Below are 19452 nucleotides of genomic sequence, written 5' to 3'. Positions count from 1 at the left end.
GTGGCAGAGTCTCCCTTTGCTCAGTGGTTTTGCAGGCTGTGAGATACCTTTTCAGAGAGACATTGGGGCCTTTCTGAGTTGTTGCCTGGGAGCATTTGTGAATGCAGGGGAGCCTGCCTGCGCTGGGAGCTCGTCCAGAATCACCTGGTGTGCTTCACGCCCGCAGCGCTGCCCGCGCAGGGGACAATCCGAGCTCCCTCCGTCTGCTGCCGGCGCTGGGGCAGCCGCTGAGCGCTCCAGGCAGCCTCTCCTCACCCGAGCCGGGACCCAGGGCCCCCGGGGGCTGCGGGACGCTCCCGCCACTCCCGCACCCCCGGCCCGTCCACCCTCTGTCCCCGGGCTGAGCCGCGCCTGCGGGACGAGGATGGAAGGAGCCGCGGGGTCTCGCCGGCATCCACCTGCCTCCCCCCGGGGGAGAACACGGCCCTGCCCGGCGGCCGCCCCCAGCCCTGCCCTGCCCGGCCCTGCGGGGAGGACGCGGAGCCGCGGCCGTCTATAAAAGGCCCCTGGGCCGGGAGGGAGGGGAGCGGCGCGGCGGGACGGGGCGCGGGCAGCGGCACCATGGCTCAGTCCGTGTGGGGCTACGACAGCGACAACGGTGAGCGGGCTCGGGGCACCGGGGGGCCGGCAGGAGCCCGCCTGAGCAGGGGCGACGTTTCTTTGTCTTTATCCCTCAGGACCCGAGCGCTGGCACGAAAACTACCCGCTGGCCAAGGGCGATAAGCAGTCGCCCATTGAGATCAACAGCAAGGACGTGCAGCACGACTCCTCTCTCTCCTCCTGGCACGCCAGCTATGACCCCGGGGCAGCGAAGACCATCCTGAACAACGGGCGCACCTGCCGCGTCGTCTTCGACGACACTTTTGATCGATCAGGTCGGTTTGGATTTTCTGGGGGGTTGTTAGGAATCAAGGTTTGCAAAGTGCCGGGTATCGAAAAGCATCCTTTAGTATCCAGCCTGGGCAGGCCAGCAGGGAAGTCACTTGGGAACATAAAAAAGGTGCTCCTGGAGTTTATTCTGGTGGGACAGAAAGGCTGTTAGCTGCAGGGGAAACCCTGAAATACAGACTCAGCTGGATGGTGGAGTTCTCTCTCTGTCACCTCCTTCAACATAGATGCCACATCTTCAGGTTTTGTGTAAGGGGCAAGAGTGTTGTCCAGAGGGGTTTAGAATGCTCTGAGGCACTTTGTAAACAAAAAGCTTCTATACACATTTCTACTCACTGTGATCGTGATTTCTTCTGTATGGTAATTCTTTAGGTACCTCAGAGCCTGAAAAAGTTATGAAAATGGCATTTATGCAAACAGCATTTTATAGTTTCTGGAAAACTATGAAATGGCTTTGTTATTTAATTGAGAGTGAGCAATCTCATATCACTAAATTAAATTGTTCAGAACTTGATTGCAGAGGTCTATCTGAGTAGCTCTAGATGCAGATAGGCAACAATTGTCAAAATGAATAATAAATTCACAGTCTCATATAATGCAGACATCTCAAAATCATGCAGTATTGATTGGTCCTTCACCAAGAAGGAAAGCAATCTAATTAATGGAATTAATACAGTTAATTAATGGAATTAATCTAGTTACTTTTCTTTGTATTTCTGTGCATCTGTTTTCATGGCACTTGTATTAAGATTTTGTTTTTTTGTAAGCTATATCACTAAAGAAATATATCCATAGTACATTGAAAGATCATTCTCCTGCTTGTTTATCTTGATGACTCCCGGGTTTCCTTGGATTTCTTTATTTATCATTACAGCTACTTGTTATTGTTCCATGTCTCTCAGATGGAATCTCAACTATTTAGGACCAGGACTGTCTCTAAGTTATGTATTGTTATGGTCCTTTAGTATTTATTACCACAGTGGTAATAAATTTTCTACACAGTGGTCTCATAAATTGCACTTTTATAACCATAGAAACACAGAATGGTCTGGACTGGAAGCATCCATAACGATCATCCAGTTCCAACCACACCCTCATCACCACCTTCCACTAGACCAGGTTACTAAAGGTGCATTCAACCTGGCCTTGAACATTTCCAGGGATGGAATATCCACAGTTTCTTCAGACAACTAGTTCCAGTGCCTCACCAACCTCACAGTAAAAAATTTCTTCCTCATATCCAATGTTAGCATACTCCCTTTCAGTTTGAAGGTGTTCTTCCTTGTCTTGTCACTTCCTGCCCTTGTAATAAGTTTTGTTTATAAGCCAGAATGCTCTTCCAAAAGCTCTGCATAAAATGAATGCCATGACTGAAAGCATGGGAAGGAAATTGGTATTGAACATTTTCACACAGTGGTTCTACTCTATTTTCTTTACAGCTTCCTAAAGGCTGAAATGTTTTAGGCTGCTCAAGAAGTTGCCTGCCCAAGAAACAGTATTGGAGAAAGATCCCAATTTGGCCAAACTAGCGGCCCTTGGTGCAGTGCTTCCTCTAAATCATCTTCCCTCCTTTTCCTCCCTGTCTCTCCCCTCTGTGTCACCTCTGTTGTTTCTTTGGGCATTCAGTGTGTACATCCACTCCTGGTTGCCATTACTTTCTGCAGGTTGCTGGACAGTTCTTGAGGACTCATGTGTTTCATAGGCACGTAACTGATCAGAATCAAATACAATGCTTGACAGTTCTGAAAGACCATGAGGAAGACTTTTGTTGACATTTTATTACCTTCATTTGTTGGCTTCTGCAGTGCTAAGAGATGAGGATAAGTAGTAGTCACTGATTCCATTTTAATTAGAAAAAGAAATATAGTTGAAGATATTTTTTCCAATCACATGGAAAATCTTGAATGTTAAAAAGATTTGGTTTAATGCTAAAGAAATTTGTATACTGTTATGAAGTGCTGTTTTCAAGTGCTTCACAGTATTTTAGCTCTGGAAAGGGCCACCTGTAAGAAATGACTGGTAAATGAGTTTCCAAATCTGACACTGATTCAGCTTCTAAATGTAGGTTGATCACATAAATTCAGCCCCTGCCTCCCATTGATTCCAGTGTGAAATGGCAACCAAGTACTTTTGAGGAGTTGGGCCTTAGATTCTATGCCTTTTTTGTCCTATGTTTGAAAGTTAAATAATAATAATAATAGTAATATTAAAAATATTTTTACATTGAAGGCTTCTACAGAAGGTTTACTCAATATTACTCAATACTGCACTGAGTTATGATTATTTATGTATGAAAAAGTAAAAAAAGTAAGAGGAACTATATGCTTAAGTCTCAACAGTGCTTTTATTCTGGCCCTCCCCTTGATGCTTGTGACACCTGCCAACTAAAAAGAGAAAGTGCAAAGTTAAACCTCTTGCTCTGTGTAGGTATTCCAACTTGTAAGATATCAAGAATTCATTTGAGACCATTGGGCAAAATAGGATTTCAATGTTAACTTTGAACTTCAAAGCTATTGGTAGAAGTTCAAACTTGAATGCTATTTAAACAAGGCCTTCTGGCACAGCAGTTGTGAACTACATTATCAGCTTTCTGTGTAAGGAAACACGACTCATTCCAACCTTAGGTAATGAATGAAAAATACATTTGAGAGCTTATCCTCTAAGCAGTCCCTACTCAAAAGAATCCCCAGGCTGAAAGAGCAGGTGTGATGTTTTGAAAGTCAGAGTTGATGTCAACTGTCAGACTGATGCATGGTCAGCATTATTTGGCTTAGCACAGCAGAAGTAACAGCTTCTTAGTTTCTCTTGTTGGTGGCTCAAGAACAATTTTCTAACTCACTTGACCTAAACTTTATTGTTTTCCCTCACTTTCAAGAAATAGATAATTTTTAAATTTTTTTAAATTTTTTTCTTTAATTTTTTTTTTTTTTTTAAGCAGCTCATTATCTGTAACTGTTGTTACAGATAGTTTACAGGTCAGTTGTCAGACCTGTAAAAGGTATGCCAATCATGGACTGGAGGTACTTTTTGAAGCACCTTTGGGTTAATTTAACAGCCCTAACGCCAATCTTCTTAAGAAAGGCCCTTTCTTGACAAGAATCACCTGTGAATACCCCCCTTCCCTCTCCATACCAGGAACCATAGTATGTCCACTTGCCAGGAGAAGAGAGGCTTGTTGGGAAGCTGGTATTTGATTCTGTGCTTGACTCACAGCAGCTTCCACAGTCTTCACATCAAACAAGAACTCCTAACAGACGTAAACTGGCGAGTGCTGTGGGCTCCTTGCGAGGGACTGGCTCTAGGAGGGGAGCTGCGGAGCGTCCCCGCCGGGTGCGGGCGGGTGCTGCTGCCGTGTCCCCGCAGCGCTCAGAACGGGTGGTCACAGCCGATCAGGGTGCTGATGCCGTGCCCTGCAGTGTTCAGAGCGGGTGGTCACAGCCGATCAGGGCGCTGATGCCGTGCCCTGCAGTGTTCAGAGCGGGTGGTCACAGCCGATCAGGGCGCTGATGGATGCCGTGTCCCCGCAGTGCTCAGAGGGGGCCCGCTCACCGATGCCTACCGCCTGCGCCAGCTGCACCTGCACTGGGGCTCCTCCGACGACCACGGCTCCGAGCACGTCATCGACGGCGTGAAGTACGCGGCAGAGGTGGGACGGATTTTTGTGCTTTGTATAGCAGCATTCACTGCTGACTGGAATTTGACTGATTTTGCATGAGAACGCATTAACCATTCTCCCAACAGCTACTGGTTTTTCTCCGCCTGTGAAGCTCGTGAATGCTGTTTAGCATGCAGTGGGATAAATTGCATCTGCCAACCAATGTATCCCTGCAAGTATCTACTAACACGGATTGCTTTCCCTCGTGCCAGGGTTTTTGCTGGTATCTTAGAATGTTTCAAAAATATTTGCGACAAAGCAATCTGTTATTTCCAAATAGGAAGCTCTGCTGAAATTTTTTTGGCTTTTAGTCATTTCTGGTATAGCTTGAACGAGTTTCAGAAAGAATAGAAAAACACACTAAAAGCGCATTTGATAAGCTGACACTCAAAATTAGATCCATCTTAAAACTGATTCAGAGTATGTTTTAGTTCCTGAACATCTCTGCTTTAAAATAGCTGGGTTTATTTTCAGGAATCACAGAGAACATAATGTTTGGGTTTTGTTGGTTGGGTTTTTTTTTTGATGCAGGGCTGTTGTCCTAGTTTGTTAAAAATCATGAATGCTTTAGGCCCTGAAGACTTCTTCAGATCCTAAATGTAAGTGAATTGACTATTGATCCTAGAGAATTGCTAGCAAAGGCTGCATTCTTGCTACACCTTATCTGAGAATAGGCTCAAAACACATACCTATGCCCACAAAAATCCTGCAGTGGGGTTTCCCTGCCTTCCACCTATACTCTCCAGGTCTGGAGCTTGGAGAAGCTTTGCCCACCTCTCACAGGACAAAACTGAGACAGATATTTTCAGATGTGCACAAACATTGCAGAGGTGACTGTGGGTGATAGCTTAGGATTTTTTTTTCCTGTTCCTTAACCACAGCCAGCCTCTGCTAGTGTTCTGCTTTCTGAGGCCAACGAAAGTGAAAAAAATCTTCTTCCTCAAACTATTTCTTGGCTAGTTCTAGCACAGACTTTTTATGTTACTTTTGTTAGCAGTACTCATGTATTTATTGACAGGAGAAGAAAGCCTGGAATAGATGTACTTTAGCTACATTGAACCAAAGATATATGGTTGCTCCAACTTTATCCTTAGCATTAAAATCCTTATCCTAGAAAGAAAAGAGAACAATAGATTCATTTACATTCAGGATAATTTCTTTTTTGTTGTTATTTTAAATAAACTTTTTTTTAAAAGATTTTCTTCCCTTCCCCCTGTATGACTGTGTTCCAGATGCTCCTTAATCTGAGATTGCACACTGCTGGTTGCAGCATTTGTAGCTATATGCATGAGCTAGAGATTTTCTGGACAGAGATGCAGAAATTTGAAATATATCCTGAAAATACGGCATTATTGAAAGTAGACATGAGAAAGAAATGTCAGATTTTATCCCTACTCCCTTCCAGTACGATGTGCCGAGAGTAGTAAGAGATACAAACCAGTAATGTATGCACTACATACAAGGCAGTGTAAATCCTTGAGCTGACATCTGCATAACCTGAAGATCTAAAAATGTACTTGAGATGAAGTGCATGTCAGTAGGTGCTTTATGCACTGCATGTGTGCATGTCACGTGCTTGGATTAAACTATTTATAGTTGCATTGTCTGATATTGTGTGGTAAACTCCATTTTCTTTGTCCTATGCTTCAATTAAATGCAGAGCAATGCTTTATGGAAAGCATAAGCATATAAAAGCATAGGAACAGCAGTAATACTTACTTGGGTTTTCTTTTTCATGTCCATTCCTTTACTCACTGTGTACTGGAATCTTTTTTTAATTTAATTTAAAGTGAAGATTATGCTTTTGACAATTTCTTGTATTTATAACTGAGGTTTAATTGATTTTTAGTTACATATGGTGCACTGGAATCCAAAACATGGTAATTTTGCTGGAGCTTTAAAACAACCTGATGGCGTAGCTGTTGTGGGCATTTTTCTGAAAGTAAGTGGCAATTATTCAGTCTTTATAATTTTCTCTATTTTTCTTCTTTCTCTACTGCCAGGGGAAAAGTTACCATTGTTTCTGCACTGCAACTCTTCCCTGCGGTGTGCACTGGGTGAGGAGGAGGGTCTGCATAGGCTGTTTCCTCTTGTCTTTTGTCTGCTGGCAGGTGTTGTATCTGCCTGTAAGCAAGGTTATGTTGACTGATTCCCTTCTCTGGTCTCTTGCTGATTCCCACACAATCTAGGAATCAAAACGAGTTCAATGAACATATTCCAAAAAGAAAGAATTGATGGTAAAATAAGATCACTCAACATTCTAACCTTGAAATACAGAAACTTTTAAACAAAACAATACTGTACCACTATTTTCAGATTGATTCTTTATAAACTCAACAGAAAGAAAGTAATCCTTGTATCAAATCTGTATGTGGTCTAAGACATCAAGAAATGCTAACGGGCACACAGCCTAAAAGTGATAAATTACAGAAACTTCAGTCCTTTTAGCTGCAGGTGGGCATTTCAGATTGAACACACCCTCAGGGAATAGGTGTCCTTTTATTGTTTTATCACTAGTAAGTGGCATTTGTACAAGCAAGAGCAAGTGGATGTAATTAATTTTGCTACAGTGTCCCTGGACATACTAGACACAGTGTCATTTTAATTCTATTACACTGTGAGCCAACCTGACCTTTTCTCTTGTGGTTAGTCTAAATTGAAGAGATTCTAAATTATCCAGATTCTCCCCTATGACTATGTCCTTCAATTATTCTTCCTTTGTCATTCCTTTTGGTCTATTTTAGGCTAAAGTTTTATGTTGTAAAACACAACTTACAAAGCACAGCACTATATTCCTATCAGCCATGCTAAGATTGGCCAAAACGTATAGAAAAGTAAGCAGCATCATTGTCTTCTCTGGCCCTCTTTCTCTGTTTCCTTCTTGCTCTTTGGTGAAGGAGCTGCTGTTTTTCTCTGAATTTGTCATGTTCCATTACTGGGTTTTGGGACACTAGTAAAAGAGGATTGAATTATCTTCTGAGGAATTGAAGTTAATCTATTTTGGAACAAGGCATGGTAGTAACAGTCCATCTTACGCATACTGCCTTTACTCTTCTGGGATATCAAAGATTTTGAAAGTGCTAAATGTCATGAACACAAGCAATAAAGTGACCCCATAGCCTGAGGTCATCTAGACAAGACTTTGCCACATGTCTTACATCAAGTCTGATCTGACTGTGTATGTGCTGCAGAATGAAGCATCTGCAGGAACCACAAGCCCTTCAGGCCATCGAGACTTTGCCAAGTGCTCAGACGTCTCACAGTGGCTGTGGGCTGCTTTTGAAGCAGGAGCCAAGGGTTAAGCCCTGGGTAGTGACACTGAGTTGTGCAGTCCATTCCTCAGACAGGCATGATGCCTTGTAGAGTCCTTCAACACATGTTCAAATTGCAAAACTAGCTACTGGAGTCTGCTATTTTGAATGTTCTTTGAATACACACAATTTTCTGTCAGTCTCTGATGGATTCTCTGAGACTGCTGTCGCCTAATGACAGATGGGATGTTCTGAATTTCTTTCAAATACTGTGGAACATGATGAAAAAGATAAAGTTTTGTTCTTTGCATTATAGGTTGGAAACACTCCCAAACCAGAGATGAAGAGAATTCTTGAAGAAATTGAAAACATTAAGACCAAGGTATCAAGACAATTTTTTGTGATATAACATTGCTGGAAAACCACAGAAACAGGAATTAGTAGTTCAGATTCATATTTTGGCATAATTTTGATGCCAAACAGTAGCACCAGAGATGATATATTAAGCTGTGGAGCAGGATACTTTCTTTTGTTTAATTAAATATTTAACTCCTCACTTCTGCAAGTATTCTTGTTGAAGAAAATTTTTTTATCAATCAAACCTCGATGTGTCAATGGTATCTCTTTTGATGGTTTTCTCTCATAATGCCTGTGTCATTTTTTTTTGCCATTTACAAGTAGCAGTTCTGGAAAAAGCAACAGTTGAAGTAAGGCAGAGAAAGATAACTGGATATGCAAAGAATCACTTGTTGTATTTTATCTCTTATTTCTTTTCTGCCATCACAGACATTTTCCAAGATTACTTATTTTTCAGAATAAATTAATGGGTGGTATCACTGGTGTATTTATCACACATGCAGTTTCAGTTGCTCTGATGCATTACAGGCAGAGGAGTTTCTTGGTCACTGTACTGTATTCACTGAAAAAGCACAATTTTGTGAATTTATTTGCAAATTCACATTGAACTTACAGAATTATCTTTTCAGGAAGATATAATTGGAGTCATTCTTTCTGCTCTTAATTTGTGCAAGGATGCATGGAAACAATTTCAGCTTCTGCCACTCACTTTGTTCTGATCTAGAGAAGATTCTCCATGATAGAAGAAGGAAATAGGAATAATATATCTTCCTTCCCAGAGCTGCATCCAAAATATCAATAGAGAAGTGAACTGTATTTCCTCAGTTAGTTTTGGTTGCCCAGAGGAAACAAGGAATACTCATCACAGTCCTGTGGAGTTACTATCCTATTTGGTGGCAGATTTAGCAGGAAATGTTATCTGATGTATGCTTTCTCCCTTGTCTGGTGGTAATCACATCGACTTGTAAGATATTTAGGACCCAGTACTCTTACAGGAAATATTTTAATTTTTTACTAAGTGTAATAGCACCAGCGAAAAGACTGAGAATGTCACCATGAACATATAATTAGAGCACAATCTTGGGAGGAGAGAGGTGCAGATTTAAATTCCTTCAGATAGAAGACAAGGCTGTAATGAATCTGGGATAAATGCCTGGCCACTATACTGTTGGTTAAAAAGGGTAACAGTAACAGCAGTGCCACAGGCTATAACTTTTATCCCAATGTCCCAAAATAAAACACAATTTTCATAATTCTAGACTAGAAAGATGTAAAAATGAATTTGCTTTGATCCCACACAATTCAGTTTGTAATTTCTTTGAATTTATTAAAGTAATCAAAATGTCAGTTATTATTAATTGCTGGGAAAGTTCTTGACAGGAATAAAAGGAGATTGATATCTCCACAAATCTTGGTGTTTAATTACTTCATAGATACTGATGACTTTTGAGATGCATATCTCTGGAGTTACTGCAGAGGATTTTTTTGTTTCCCTAAGGGGAAGGAGGCTCCTTTCCTGCACTTTGATCCTTCAATTCTTTTCCCCAAATCTCGGGACTACTGGACCTACCACGGTTCGTTCACCACACCCCCCTGTGAGGAGTGCATCACTTGGATTCTCCTGAGGGAGCCCATTGAAGTCAGCTCAGACCAGGTAAACTCCAGCCAGCTCTGCTCCTCCTTTACCAGTACTCAGCAGTGTCTCAGTGTGATGATTTGCAAGCCCTGTGTACCCTTGCACTTTTTGGTAGGGCAAGCTTTAGCTGTGGACAGTGAGAAACTGCCTGCAGAATGGACTGTTGGAATGGGCTGTAAAACTGGCCCTGACAGTCAGGTGCTCTTGCAGGACACTTCCTGGAACAACCTCAGCAGTGATGTTCTTGGGATCCAGAAAACCTGCTAAGGCAGAAGTGCCCCTGAGCCACAAAATGCAGCCATCACAGCAGCCTCAGTTCATTCTACATGCTTTATAATTAAGTGGCAAGTGAGACTAATATTTTGCTGATTTCCCGGTTTAAAAAATTGCTGGTCCAGACCTTGACCTCTTAAAAGCTGTCAGTGAGAAAGATCAAACAACCTACAACCTGCAAACCTGAATATTCACACAAATTGATGTACCATTGCATTCACATAGCTCAAATGTGCATTTACAGAGAAAAAAAAAAAAAAAAAGACAATAAAAGAAAAAAAAAGGAAAAAGCCTATCTGGATAAGGTGATGTTTTTAGTTCTTGTGTCAAAAATTTTGGCTATTTATATCACCTTCTGCTTCAGCAATACAAATCAAGGTATATCCTTTCTACTGAAATGGCTGCTTTCAAAATAGATTTGTTTTGCATTTGGATGAAAGGATAACAATTAACAAAGCACCACTGGAATTAAGTTAATTTGAATAACAGCAGCTGAGTGTTGAATTAATGATTCAACTTAATGATCCAGTTGGCGTATCCCTGCCTTACAGATCAAAATACAAACTTCTGCACCAGCTTTTTCTTCCACTGGCTTGGACTGACATAGGTCTGGATCCTCCTTCAGAGATAGCTGTATTTTCACAAGGTATTTGCCTGCAGCTCCAGTAGGGTCACCGTAGGGCCCTATTCTTTTTCCACACTGTGGGCGTGAATCAGAAAAATCCAAAAGAAGGCCAGGCAAGGGTCAGATGATGAACTGTTCTGTGGATGAAGAGTGTGAAGACCCACAGAAACACTGCAAACTCCTGGGCTATAGCAATCTTTACCAGTAATCTCATTATTGTTAGAGACTGCCATTGTCACTGTGTGCTTGTTGCTATATTTTCATCTCAGAGTTTGTTCTGGGCAGTAAGGTCCACAGTGCTTCCACATGGCCACTTGAATTCTTCTTCCTTGCAGATGGCAAAGCTGCGGAGCCTTTCCAAGAACGGTGAGAATGAGCCCGTGAGCCCTCTTGTTGACAACTGGCGCCCGCCGCAGCCTCTGAAGGGCAGGACAGTGAGAGCCTCGTTCAAGTAAAAGCTCGTCTCACTCCACTGAACATGAGTGAGAAAACCCCTACATCACAAAAGTGTAGTTAGTTTTTGCTGTCTACTGCTTTTCCTCTGGATCCAGGTCTGTGTTTCTCAGTTTGAAATTCTGAGTGGTAGAAGTGATTCTGTTTTTAAAGGCAGAAAAATACTGTATGCAAATACTAAGCATAATAAGCAAATGTGAGAAATAATGATTCTTGACCACAAATGCCTCAGCATTTATGGTCACTCCTCTGACTTGTGGTCTTGTAAAAAAATAGGCTCATTTTCAATATTCAAAATTAATTTTGAAGGCAATATAGTAAGGCAAAAAAATGAACCAGTAGTTCAGGAAAGCAGACGTAACAGTAGATGAAGAGGAGAGAAATTCCTGTCTCTACACTGTGATCTTGGTCAGACACACCACCCTCAGAGGAGACATCCAAAGAATAAGCACCCCTTTAACATACCAGATTTTCCCTTCCCTTGTCTTGTTCATAGTTTTTTATCCAAGATTAGATTGGTGTTCTGAGGGTAAAATCAGGCATACTCAGCTTCTGTGTGAAGAAGAAAAGAGACCTTGCTGTCATTTCAGCATTTGCTGCCTTTGCCATATCCTGCTGCTGCCACTGTAGATCTTTTCTTCTTTCACTGCTGCTGTTACTTCACCCATCCAGTGTAGAGTCCTTCTGGTATCGCATTGCTTTGCATTTAGTATATCAGCTTTAGTATTGCTGAGGGGGAAGTGCCTTTCTTCTGCTGCTTTATGTTATCTCCCAGAATGATAGATTCTTGATGCTCTGCCTGCTTTTTATATTTGACACCTTAATGGTTTCAACTATTAGGGATTTTTTTTGCATATGGAAAGGATCTTTCTGGATGATTCATATGTGTCATTTGTCATCCCCACTACTGAAAAATCCAGGTCAAGTCACCTAAGTGTTTATTTGACTCTGTAGCTGGATAAGTGGATTCTGTTTATCTCAGTTCCTTTCTGGGGAGACAAATCAGCTTTCAAATAGGATCCAAGGAAGGAATCACTGGCAGACAGAAACATCTAAATCAACTTCCCCTGTCCTTCATCATGTAAACTCTATCATTTCAGTGTACAAGTACTATCTAGGTTGAACCCACATACAGATAATGTGAATAAAGATCTACATTATATTCAACACCCAGGTAATTATTCAGTATTGGACATAGAGGAGACTGGATGGTCAAAGGTGGTGCATAAATCCTGTGCATAAAGCACATGGAAGCCTCTGGGTTCTCTGTGCTCCTGGAACTCATCAGTAGGTAGCAGTGGGTGTTCTTCTGGAGATATTGCCACAAACATGTTCACAGCAGTGTTTATGAGGGATATGTGAAAGTCTGAAAAAAAAGCCAAGGACTACAAATGGCTGGAATAGGCATTTTCCAGTTCTCCTTAACTATTTCACTTTCCACCTTTAGTAGAAAAATGGTGCTCCAACAGGGAAGTAATGAATGGGCAACACTAGAAAATTCTGCTGCTATTACCAGCACAATTCAGTGAGAATTCAGAAATAAAACTGAGGGCCGATTTTGATCCTTTTTATTCATTTAGAATTGTTCTAAGGATTGCCGAATTCCCATTGAAAGTTAGTATTTTAGTTTATTAGGAATGAATTCTGCTTAGTATAAAGCAGTTTCTTTTTAAAAACTAAGTTCATGTGAGTAGAAGCTAAAGTATTGATTGAATCCCGTTTACAAATGTTTTGGCACTGGCTTAATTTTATCAGAAGATCAGCTTTTGATATTATGAGTGCAGCACTTGCAAGGGTATTGATTTTAGGAGTCCTTTAGATCTTCTTTAAACTCCTGAATATGTAAATCTTCTCAACACATAAAAATGTTACTACAGAAAGCTCATAAGTAACAGTTTTTTTCTACTGTACTGTGTCTTATGTGTAAAATTTCTTCTCATATTCATATGCAGTTGATCTTGGTGATGACAAAATTTTACCAAAAGTAACTGAGATGAGTTTGAGTCTTTCAACCTACAAGCCATTGACTGTGATGTTTTAATCTCTTGTTTTTGAGGCAATAAAACAAGATTAGTTATCTGCACTTGAAATAACTGCTTTTATGTCTTCAGAGAATCAATAAATTGACTTACATAAAAAATAAATTGATTGCTTGTTTTTATGCTAAGTGATGACTGAAAGTATCAAGAACTTAGAAAACCTTGCTGCTCCTTTCTTTGATACATATGCTTGTAATACAAGGGGGACAGACATTTTAGTACTTTTTAGCTACTGGAGTTTAGTACAAGAAGCACATCAGTTACCTGAAATATTACATAATTCTGAAAATTCCTAATTAGTTTATACTCTTGAAGCACACAAACTTGTTAAAGAGTAATTGCCTGCAATATCAGCCAATGAGTGCACTTTGCTTGGTTTGCATGTTTCCTCTACTGTTTCTCAAAGGTAGAATAGGCAGAAGTTTATGAATTACTGAAATAGTTGTTTTGTTTCCAACAAGTAACATTTGATTTGTAGTTGGTAAAAAGGAAAATACAGTCTGAAATTTATATTGCTTCCTCATGCATCTCCTCTAATTCCATTCTGTCTTTGAACTATTACTACACAAAAGCATCAGCCTCACTGCAAATGTGCTTTTAAGTTTTGTTTTTCCCTTGAAGAATAAAGTGCACACAGTTTTGTTCCATTGTCTTTCTGTCTTTGATGAATGACATAGTTCAGCATTGATTACCTTAGTGACAAAATCAGAATATGTGGATTCTAATCCTGCTGCCTCATGTATCTTAGAGAAAAAACAAACAAACAAACAAAAAAACCAAACAGTAAAAATTACCCTAATCATTCTGGGGCACTAAATCCCTACGAATTTAGTGCCTATAAAGTATATATTAACTACAGCAGGGCAGCCATGTGATTCAAATTAACTACCATCTAGTAGGTTTTGACAAATAATTAAACTTTTCCCATTTCCCACACCTCACAAGAGAAATTACTGGAAAAATTAAAAGCCTATTCCTATAGTTACAGAGCTTTTATTAACTGAAACAGGTGTCACCATCTTTCAGTCGTGTTTAAATTCATAACTGAACTGTGAATTCCTGGTATGACCTTCATGTACAACCAGCTATGATTCTGCATTTCTACTACAAAATGATAAGAACATGTATCTTCTTTTTTTCTGTATCTCAAAGATGCTCCTGGATGTCCTTGCTGATGTTTTTCTGCTGAGTAATCAGCGTTGAAGAACATTTATATTGTCAGGGAGTTGGACAAAATGGCACAGTATCTATTTCTTCCCGAGGCATTTTGTCCCATGCCTCAGCAAAGGGAGCAGTTGTATGATGTGTGTTCCACCTTGTCTATCTGCCTTTCATCTCAATGAATTCTGGCATTTATCTTTGTCAATACTGGAGCACAAAACATGTATTCAGGAATTATTTTATTTCCAAGCCCAAGAATTTAATAGAACTTTTTATAACATTCCTCACTCCTCCAAAAGGTAATGCACAACCAACAATGAATTAGAGATCAAATCACACTCAAGCTTGTTTTTTTTTTAAACATATTTTTTAAAGCATCTTCTTTTCAGTTTATGGCTGCTGTACATGTTGATTTGCAAAAAAAAAAAAAAAAAGTGCAATAAAATTAACATATTCAGGGTTATTTATGAGGGAGAGACAGAAAAACTGTAGAGATTTGTGTACATTGAAACACACAGATTTGAATACAGATGGAGAACTTGTGACACTACTGGAAAAATAAGTACAAACTATTGCTATTATAGAAAATTTTAACTATATTTGGACTCGATAGCACAATACTTGCAAGAATGTGCATGAAATTAAATGAGAAAAACACTTGTAGAATCATACGCCTGAGTTGGACCTTAAAGATCATCTAGGTTCAACCCCCATGCCATGGGCATCTTCCACTAGACCATTATTTGGAAAAAAAATACATAGTAGATGGAAAAAATTTCTGTGAAACAGGAGGATGGAGAAGAAAGAAATGCAATTTGTACTGCAAACTAATGAAGTGAACATAAAAGCCCACAGTCTAAATCAATACTGCACTCTCAGTAAGGACAACTGTGAATAACATGAGTGCAAATAAAGAAGGCTTAATAGGAATATATATTTATGTGTGAGAATTAAAATTATCATTAAGCGAGACGGTAAATCGAGTAGGACAGTAGAGCAAACTTCATGCAGATGGAGTTGTCTCTGCTTCAGAAAACAAAAAGATTGGCATAATAAATTGCAACCCTTCTGTTGAGCACTGTTTCACAAGATCTCCCTGGAGATAGCATACTGCCTCTCTTGGGAAAATCCATCAGGAACGTTGGAAGGAATGATGCCATCAGGTATGCAAAAGAAAGGTTTCAGTCACTAATAGACTACACCAGTAATTAGCACAAGCAGGAGCATAACAGAATGTTATCTGCGTGGGAATTCTCAAAGTAAGTCTCACTGATTCTACCACTAATTCTTAAGTCAGAGGTTGACATTAACTCATGCTTCTGCAGTTCTGTCATGCCATCAGCAAGCAGAACATGCAGTAGGTGTTAGGAAAAAAATATGCCTTTGGTAAATTTGATAGCACACTGTCACTCTTTTACTGTTACTAATATCTTGCAGAAGATCTGTCAGAAAACTGTTGAAGAACTTGAAATCCTTCCTGGAGTTAGACCAGTTTCCTCACTGCACTAGACCAGCAAGCCCAGGGACCAGTTGTCTCAGACCTTTATGGTGGAGATAATACATCTTTACTAGACTAAGATTTTTAATTCTTACAATCCCCATGATTTTTTTTTCTTTTTTTTTTAACTGACATTCCCACGATTCATCCTACCTTCACCCCACAGGCAACACAAACATCCCTGCTGAAAACTGAAGTGAAGGATGCTGCTTCTTGCTTGGCTTGAAATGGTCATTTTCCAGAGCCCACACGGTGGAGCCAGTTCTTCAACAATCACCTTCCTGACACCACTTCCAGCTAACAGAAGGCCTGGGCAATGCAAATTCTTCTAGTCCTGCACAAGTAGCTGAGCAATGAAACAAGTGCAGCTTATCCAAGTTCTTCTTGAGCTACAGGATCTGGTGTTTAAATAAATTTTGATTGTAAAGGACTGGTATTTATTTCTATCTTAAAATATTCTGTATTTTGTCTGCATGTTATTCATACAAAATCAATGCATGGAAGCGCTTTTGCTTTTATAGGCTGAGAATAGTCTGGATAAATCCTATTCCTAAAGTCCCAAAGAATCCTATCAACAGGTAAGAGGAGTTACAGGTGAAAATCTCCCACTGCTATGTACTGAATTGGTTGCTGGTTTGAGTAATTATGAGATCAAGACTGCAGGATACGTTACCCTCCACACTAGCAATACCCTGGCTGAATAGCAATTTCAGTCTACATAGCCCTTTTCTCTCTGCACGTCTCAGTCATCCTTCATGGTTATGATAATTTCCACACTGAATTAAAAAACAAAGACATTTTCTTTAAGGTTAGCTTCTTTCAGAGAATAGTGACTTTTTTTCTTAACACTGCAGGGTACCAGCCATTAAGCCCTAATTTAAGAGCTCCCACAATGTTGTGAATTGTCTGTGTAATAAATCTCTGCTGGAGAAAGTGTATAATCATCAAATATTTTTTTTAGTCAGACATCATTGAGCAACAAATGGCAACAGTGTCAGCAGCCTATCTAAATTTACAGCTAAGCAAATGCTACTGACCCTTGAATAAACAGATGAAAGTTGATTTGTTGCCCAATAGTGTGTAAGACCTATAATTGAAACACTGATTTCATTGTCTCTGTTGGGAAAGGTAGGGAATGCAAGTTTAGAAACAATACTTGCCATGCCTAATGTCTTGGAGCATTTTGCTGTAACTTCCAGCACTGAAAAATTCTATGAAAGGGATAGAGTCAGTGTGATCTAAATAAAGCTGTGGCTTTGGGACATTTCTTCTGCCTTTAAGGTAATAATTCTGCCAGGACTTCCATGAAATTACACACCATAAATATGGCATAGTATTAATTAATAGTGAATCTAATTATGTTCTTATACTGGTGTCCATCATCAGATTATTTCAATGCCACTGTAAGAAGTCCCATAAAATGTTTTGAACATTTCCAACCAGATTTCCTGCATGTTCTTCCCATAGCCTCAAACCCCCAAATTCATAATATTTGCTGGGTATCTTCTACAGATATCTTCTCCTCCTCTTAAAGGTGATGGGAGGTATAAGTCCACTGCAGACAATCTTGACTGGCAGTTCTCTGTAAAACTCCTTGCTGGACTCTTTTACCCTGGGTGTGATCTGGGTTATAGTGAGGTTTGCTTTCTGGTTTGTTTCAATCAATTTGATCTTTTAATGGTTAATAACTAATAGTATACAACAATTAAAATTGTATTAGTTAAAGTTAATAAAAGTAAGCATTGCTATTACTCATTTTTGGAATCCTGACAAAAATCTGCTGCTTTTGCTACTTTGCTGAGTTTGGCTGTCCTAGTTATCCTAGTCCTAGTCTCTGTCATCCTAGCTGGAAGCACAGCGTTCCCTTTTCACAGAATCTGACTGAAGGGTTTGCCATTTTTACAGAAGTTTTCGGTGTTTGCTGGTGTTTTTGTTTAAATGCTGAACAAAAAGCAACAGTAGATTAGAGCTCTCTTTTTTTTTCTTCTCACTGTATTGAAATGTCTTTAATCAAGAAATGAAGTCTCATGACTTGGAAAAGATCTCCCTGGAACAACTTCACAATAGCATCTAGGCAACAATATGCATAGAACTATAAAACTTCAAGTTAAACAGTGAATCCATGTCCTGGGTTGAAGTATATTCTATCACCATCTTCAAGAACTGTTGAAACCAGGTGAGGCAGTGCTCCCTGCCTCCTCCACTCTGGCTTATCTTCTGTTAATGGGCCATCAGCACCTTTGCTACACAGCTCACAGATAACCCCCTCCTGGACTACCTCCTGTTAATGGGCCCATCAGGCCTTATCACATGACTCACCATCCCATTGTGAGATGCTCCGCCCAGAGGGAAGAACCAAGCATTCCAGCCTGGATATAAGCTGAGACTCTGAACACCAGAGGGGCGCTTACCCACTGGATTCCCAGAGGACCCGAGCTACCAGACTTTTCTACAGGATCACTGCTTCAGGAAGACCACCTCATCTGGACTGCTTCCATCACTACGCTCAGGTTGTATTCTGACTCTGTCAGTGGTCTTTTGTATTATTGCATTGATTTTATTTTACTTTCTTTCCTTTTTTTCTTTTTTTCCTATTAAATTGTATCTCTGACTTGGAGCCTCTCATTTGTTTTGCCTTCAAACTACTACATTTTTGGCGCCCAACGTGGGGCACAAGGCACTGAGAAAAGTCAGAATTACAATTTTGTATTGAAGAAGACACCTGTTCGCTATGATGCTCAACATGCTTACATGTGTCTTATATCTATCTCTCTATATTTTTCCACAACTGGGGTACTATCTGCCAGTCTTAATGCTCCTGCGTAGACCAGGGTATGGTACTAAAATTGCTTTAGTAGTCTATTATGTCCATTGCTTGATAAACTCTGAGGCAATGAACATTATTCAGAATATACACCCAGTTTTGTTTTCTTGTTCTGGTCTAGGATGCTACATCTGGGGCCTCAACAATCTCACCCAGCCCCTGTGGGGAGGGGTGAAGAATGATTTTTTCCAGCTTTTTAGGCATGACACAGCAGTTTTTGAAAATATGGAATACCCTCTGGATGCCAAGGACAGCATGATGTTGTTGTTAGTCCTGCTTTGTCTTCTCTGCACGGCCCGCACCATGCTTAGAATCAAAACACTACATGGTGTGATACAGCGTGTTCTGAAGGAAGAGGAAGAAGGAAAAAGAAGCAGAGCAACGATATCAGTGTCTACACAGAGTGTCACAGAGATGAAAGGAACCAAAGGCAAGGCAACAGTGTCCTCATCTACACAGACCGTCACAGAGGAGAAAGAAGCCAAAAGTGAGGCAACAGTGTCCACATCTACGCAGACTGTCACAGAGGAGAAAGGGACTAAGGGTGCCATCAGCATCTCCACACAAACCATCACCGAACCTGAACAGCCTAAACCAGTAGCAGTTGCCCCCGTTCAGAAGAAGAAATCAAGGACCAAATCAGTCCGCATAGTGACTGATGAGGGTGCAGCAGGACCTTCACAATCAGCAGAAGAGACAGAGCCAGAAATCGTCACTCGCTCTCTATCCCTGGGTGAGCTGCGTGACCTGCGAAGGGAATTCACCCGCCAGACCAACGAGTCCATCCTGACC

The 19452-nt window shown here is 40.5% G+C and overlaps 1 protein-coding gene across 1 annotated transcript; it reads left to right on the top strand.

Moving 5' to 3' along the window:
• The first annotated feature begins 538 nt into the window (after window positions 1-538).
• LOC136287008 (carbonic anhydrase 3-like) lies at window positions 539-13589 on the top strand. The gene is made up of 7 exons (XM_066179306.1): window positions 539-598; window positions 678-875; window positions 4416-4534; window positions 6393-6485; window positions 8111-8176; window positions 9650-9805; window positions 11021-13589. The coding sequence occupies exons 1-7, from the start codon at window positions 562-564 to the stop codon at window positions 11138-11140; spliced, it is 789 nt and encodes a 262-aa protein (XP_066035403.1). The 5' UTR covers window positions 539-561; the 3' UTR covers window positions 11141-13589.
• The last annotated feature ends 5863 nt before the right edge of the window (window positions 13590-19452 follow it).

Source organism: Chamaea fasciata, unplaced genomic scaffold (assembly GCF_029207755.1).
Source record: "Chamaea fasciata isolate MVZ Bird 193981 ecotype frontalis unplaced genomic scaffold, bChaFas1.0.hap1 SCAF_1, whole genome shotgun sequence".
Taxonomy (NCBI): Eukaryota; Metazoa; Chordata; class Aves; order Passeriformes; family Sylviidae; genus Chamaea; species Chamaea fasciata.
This window is presented reverse-complemented; position numbering and strand designations above follow the sequence as displayed.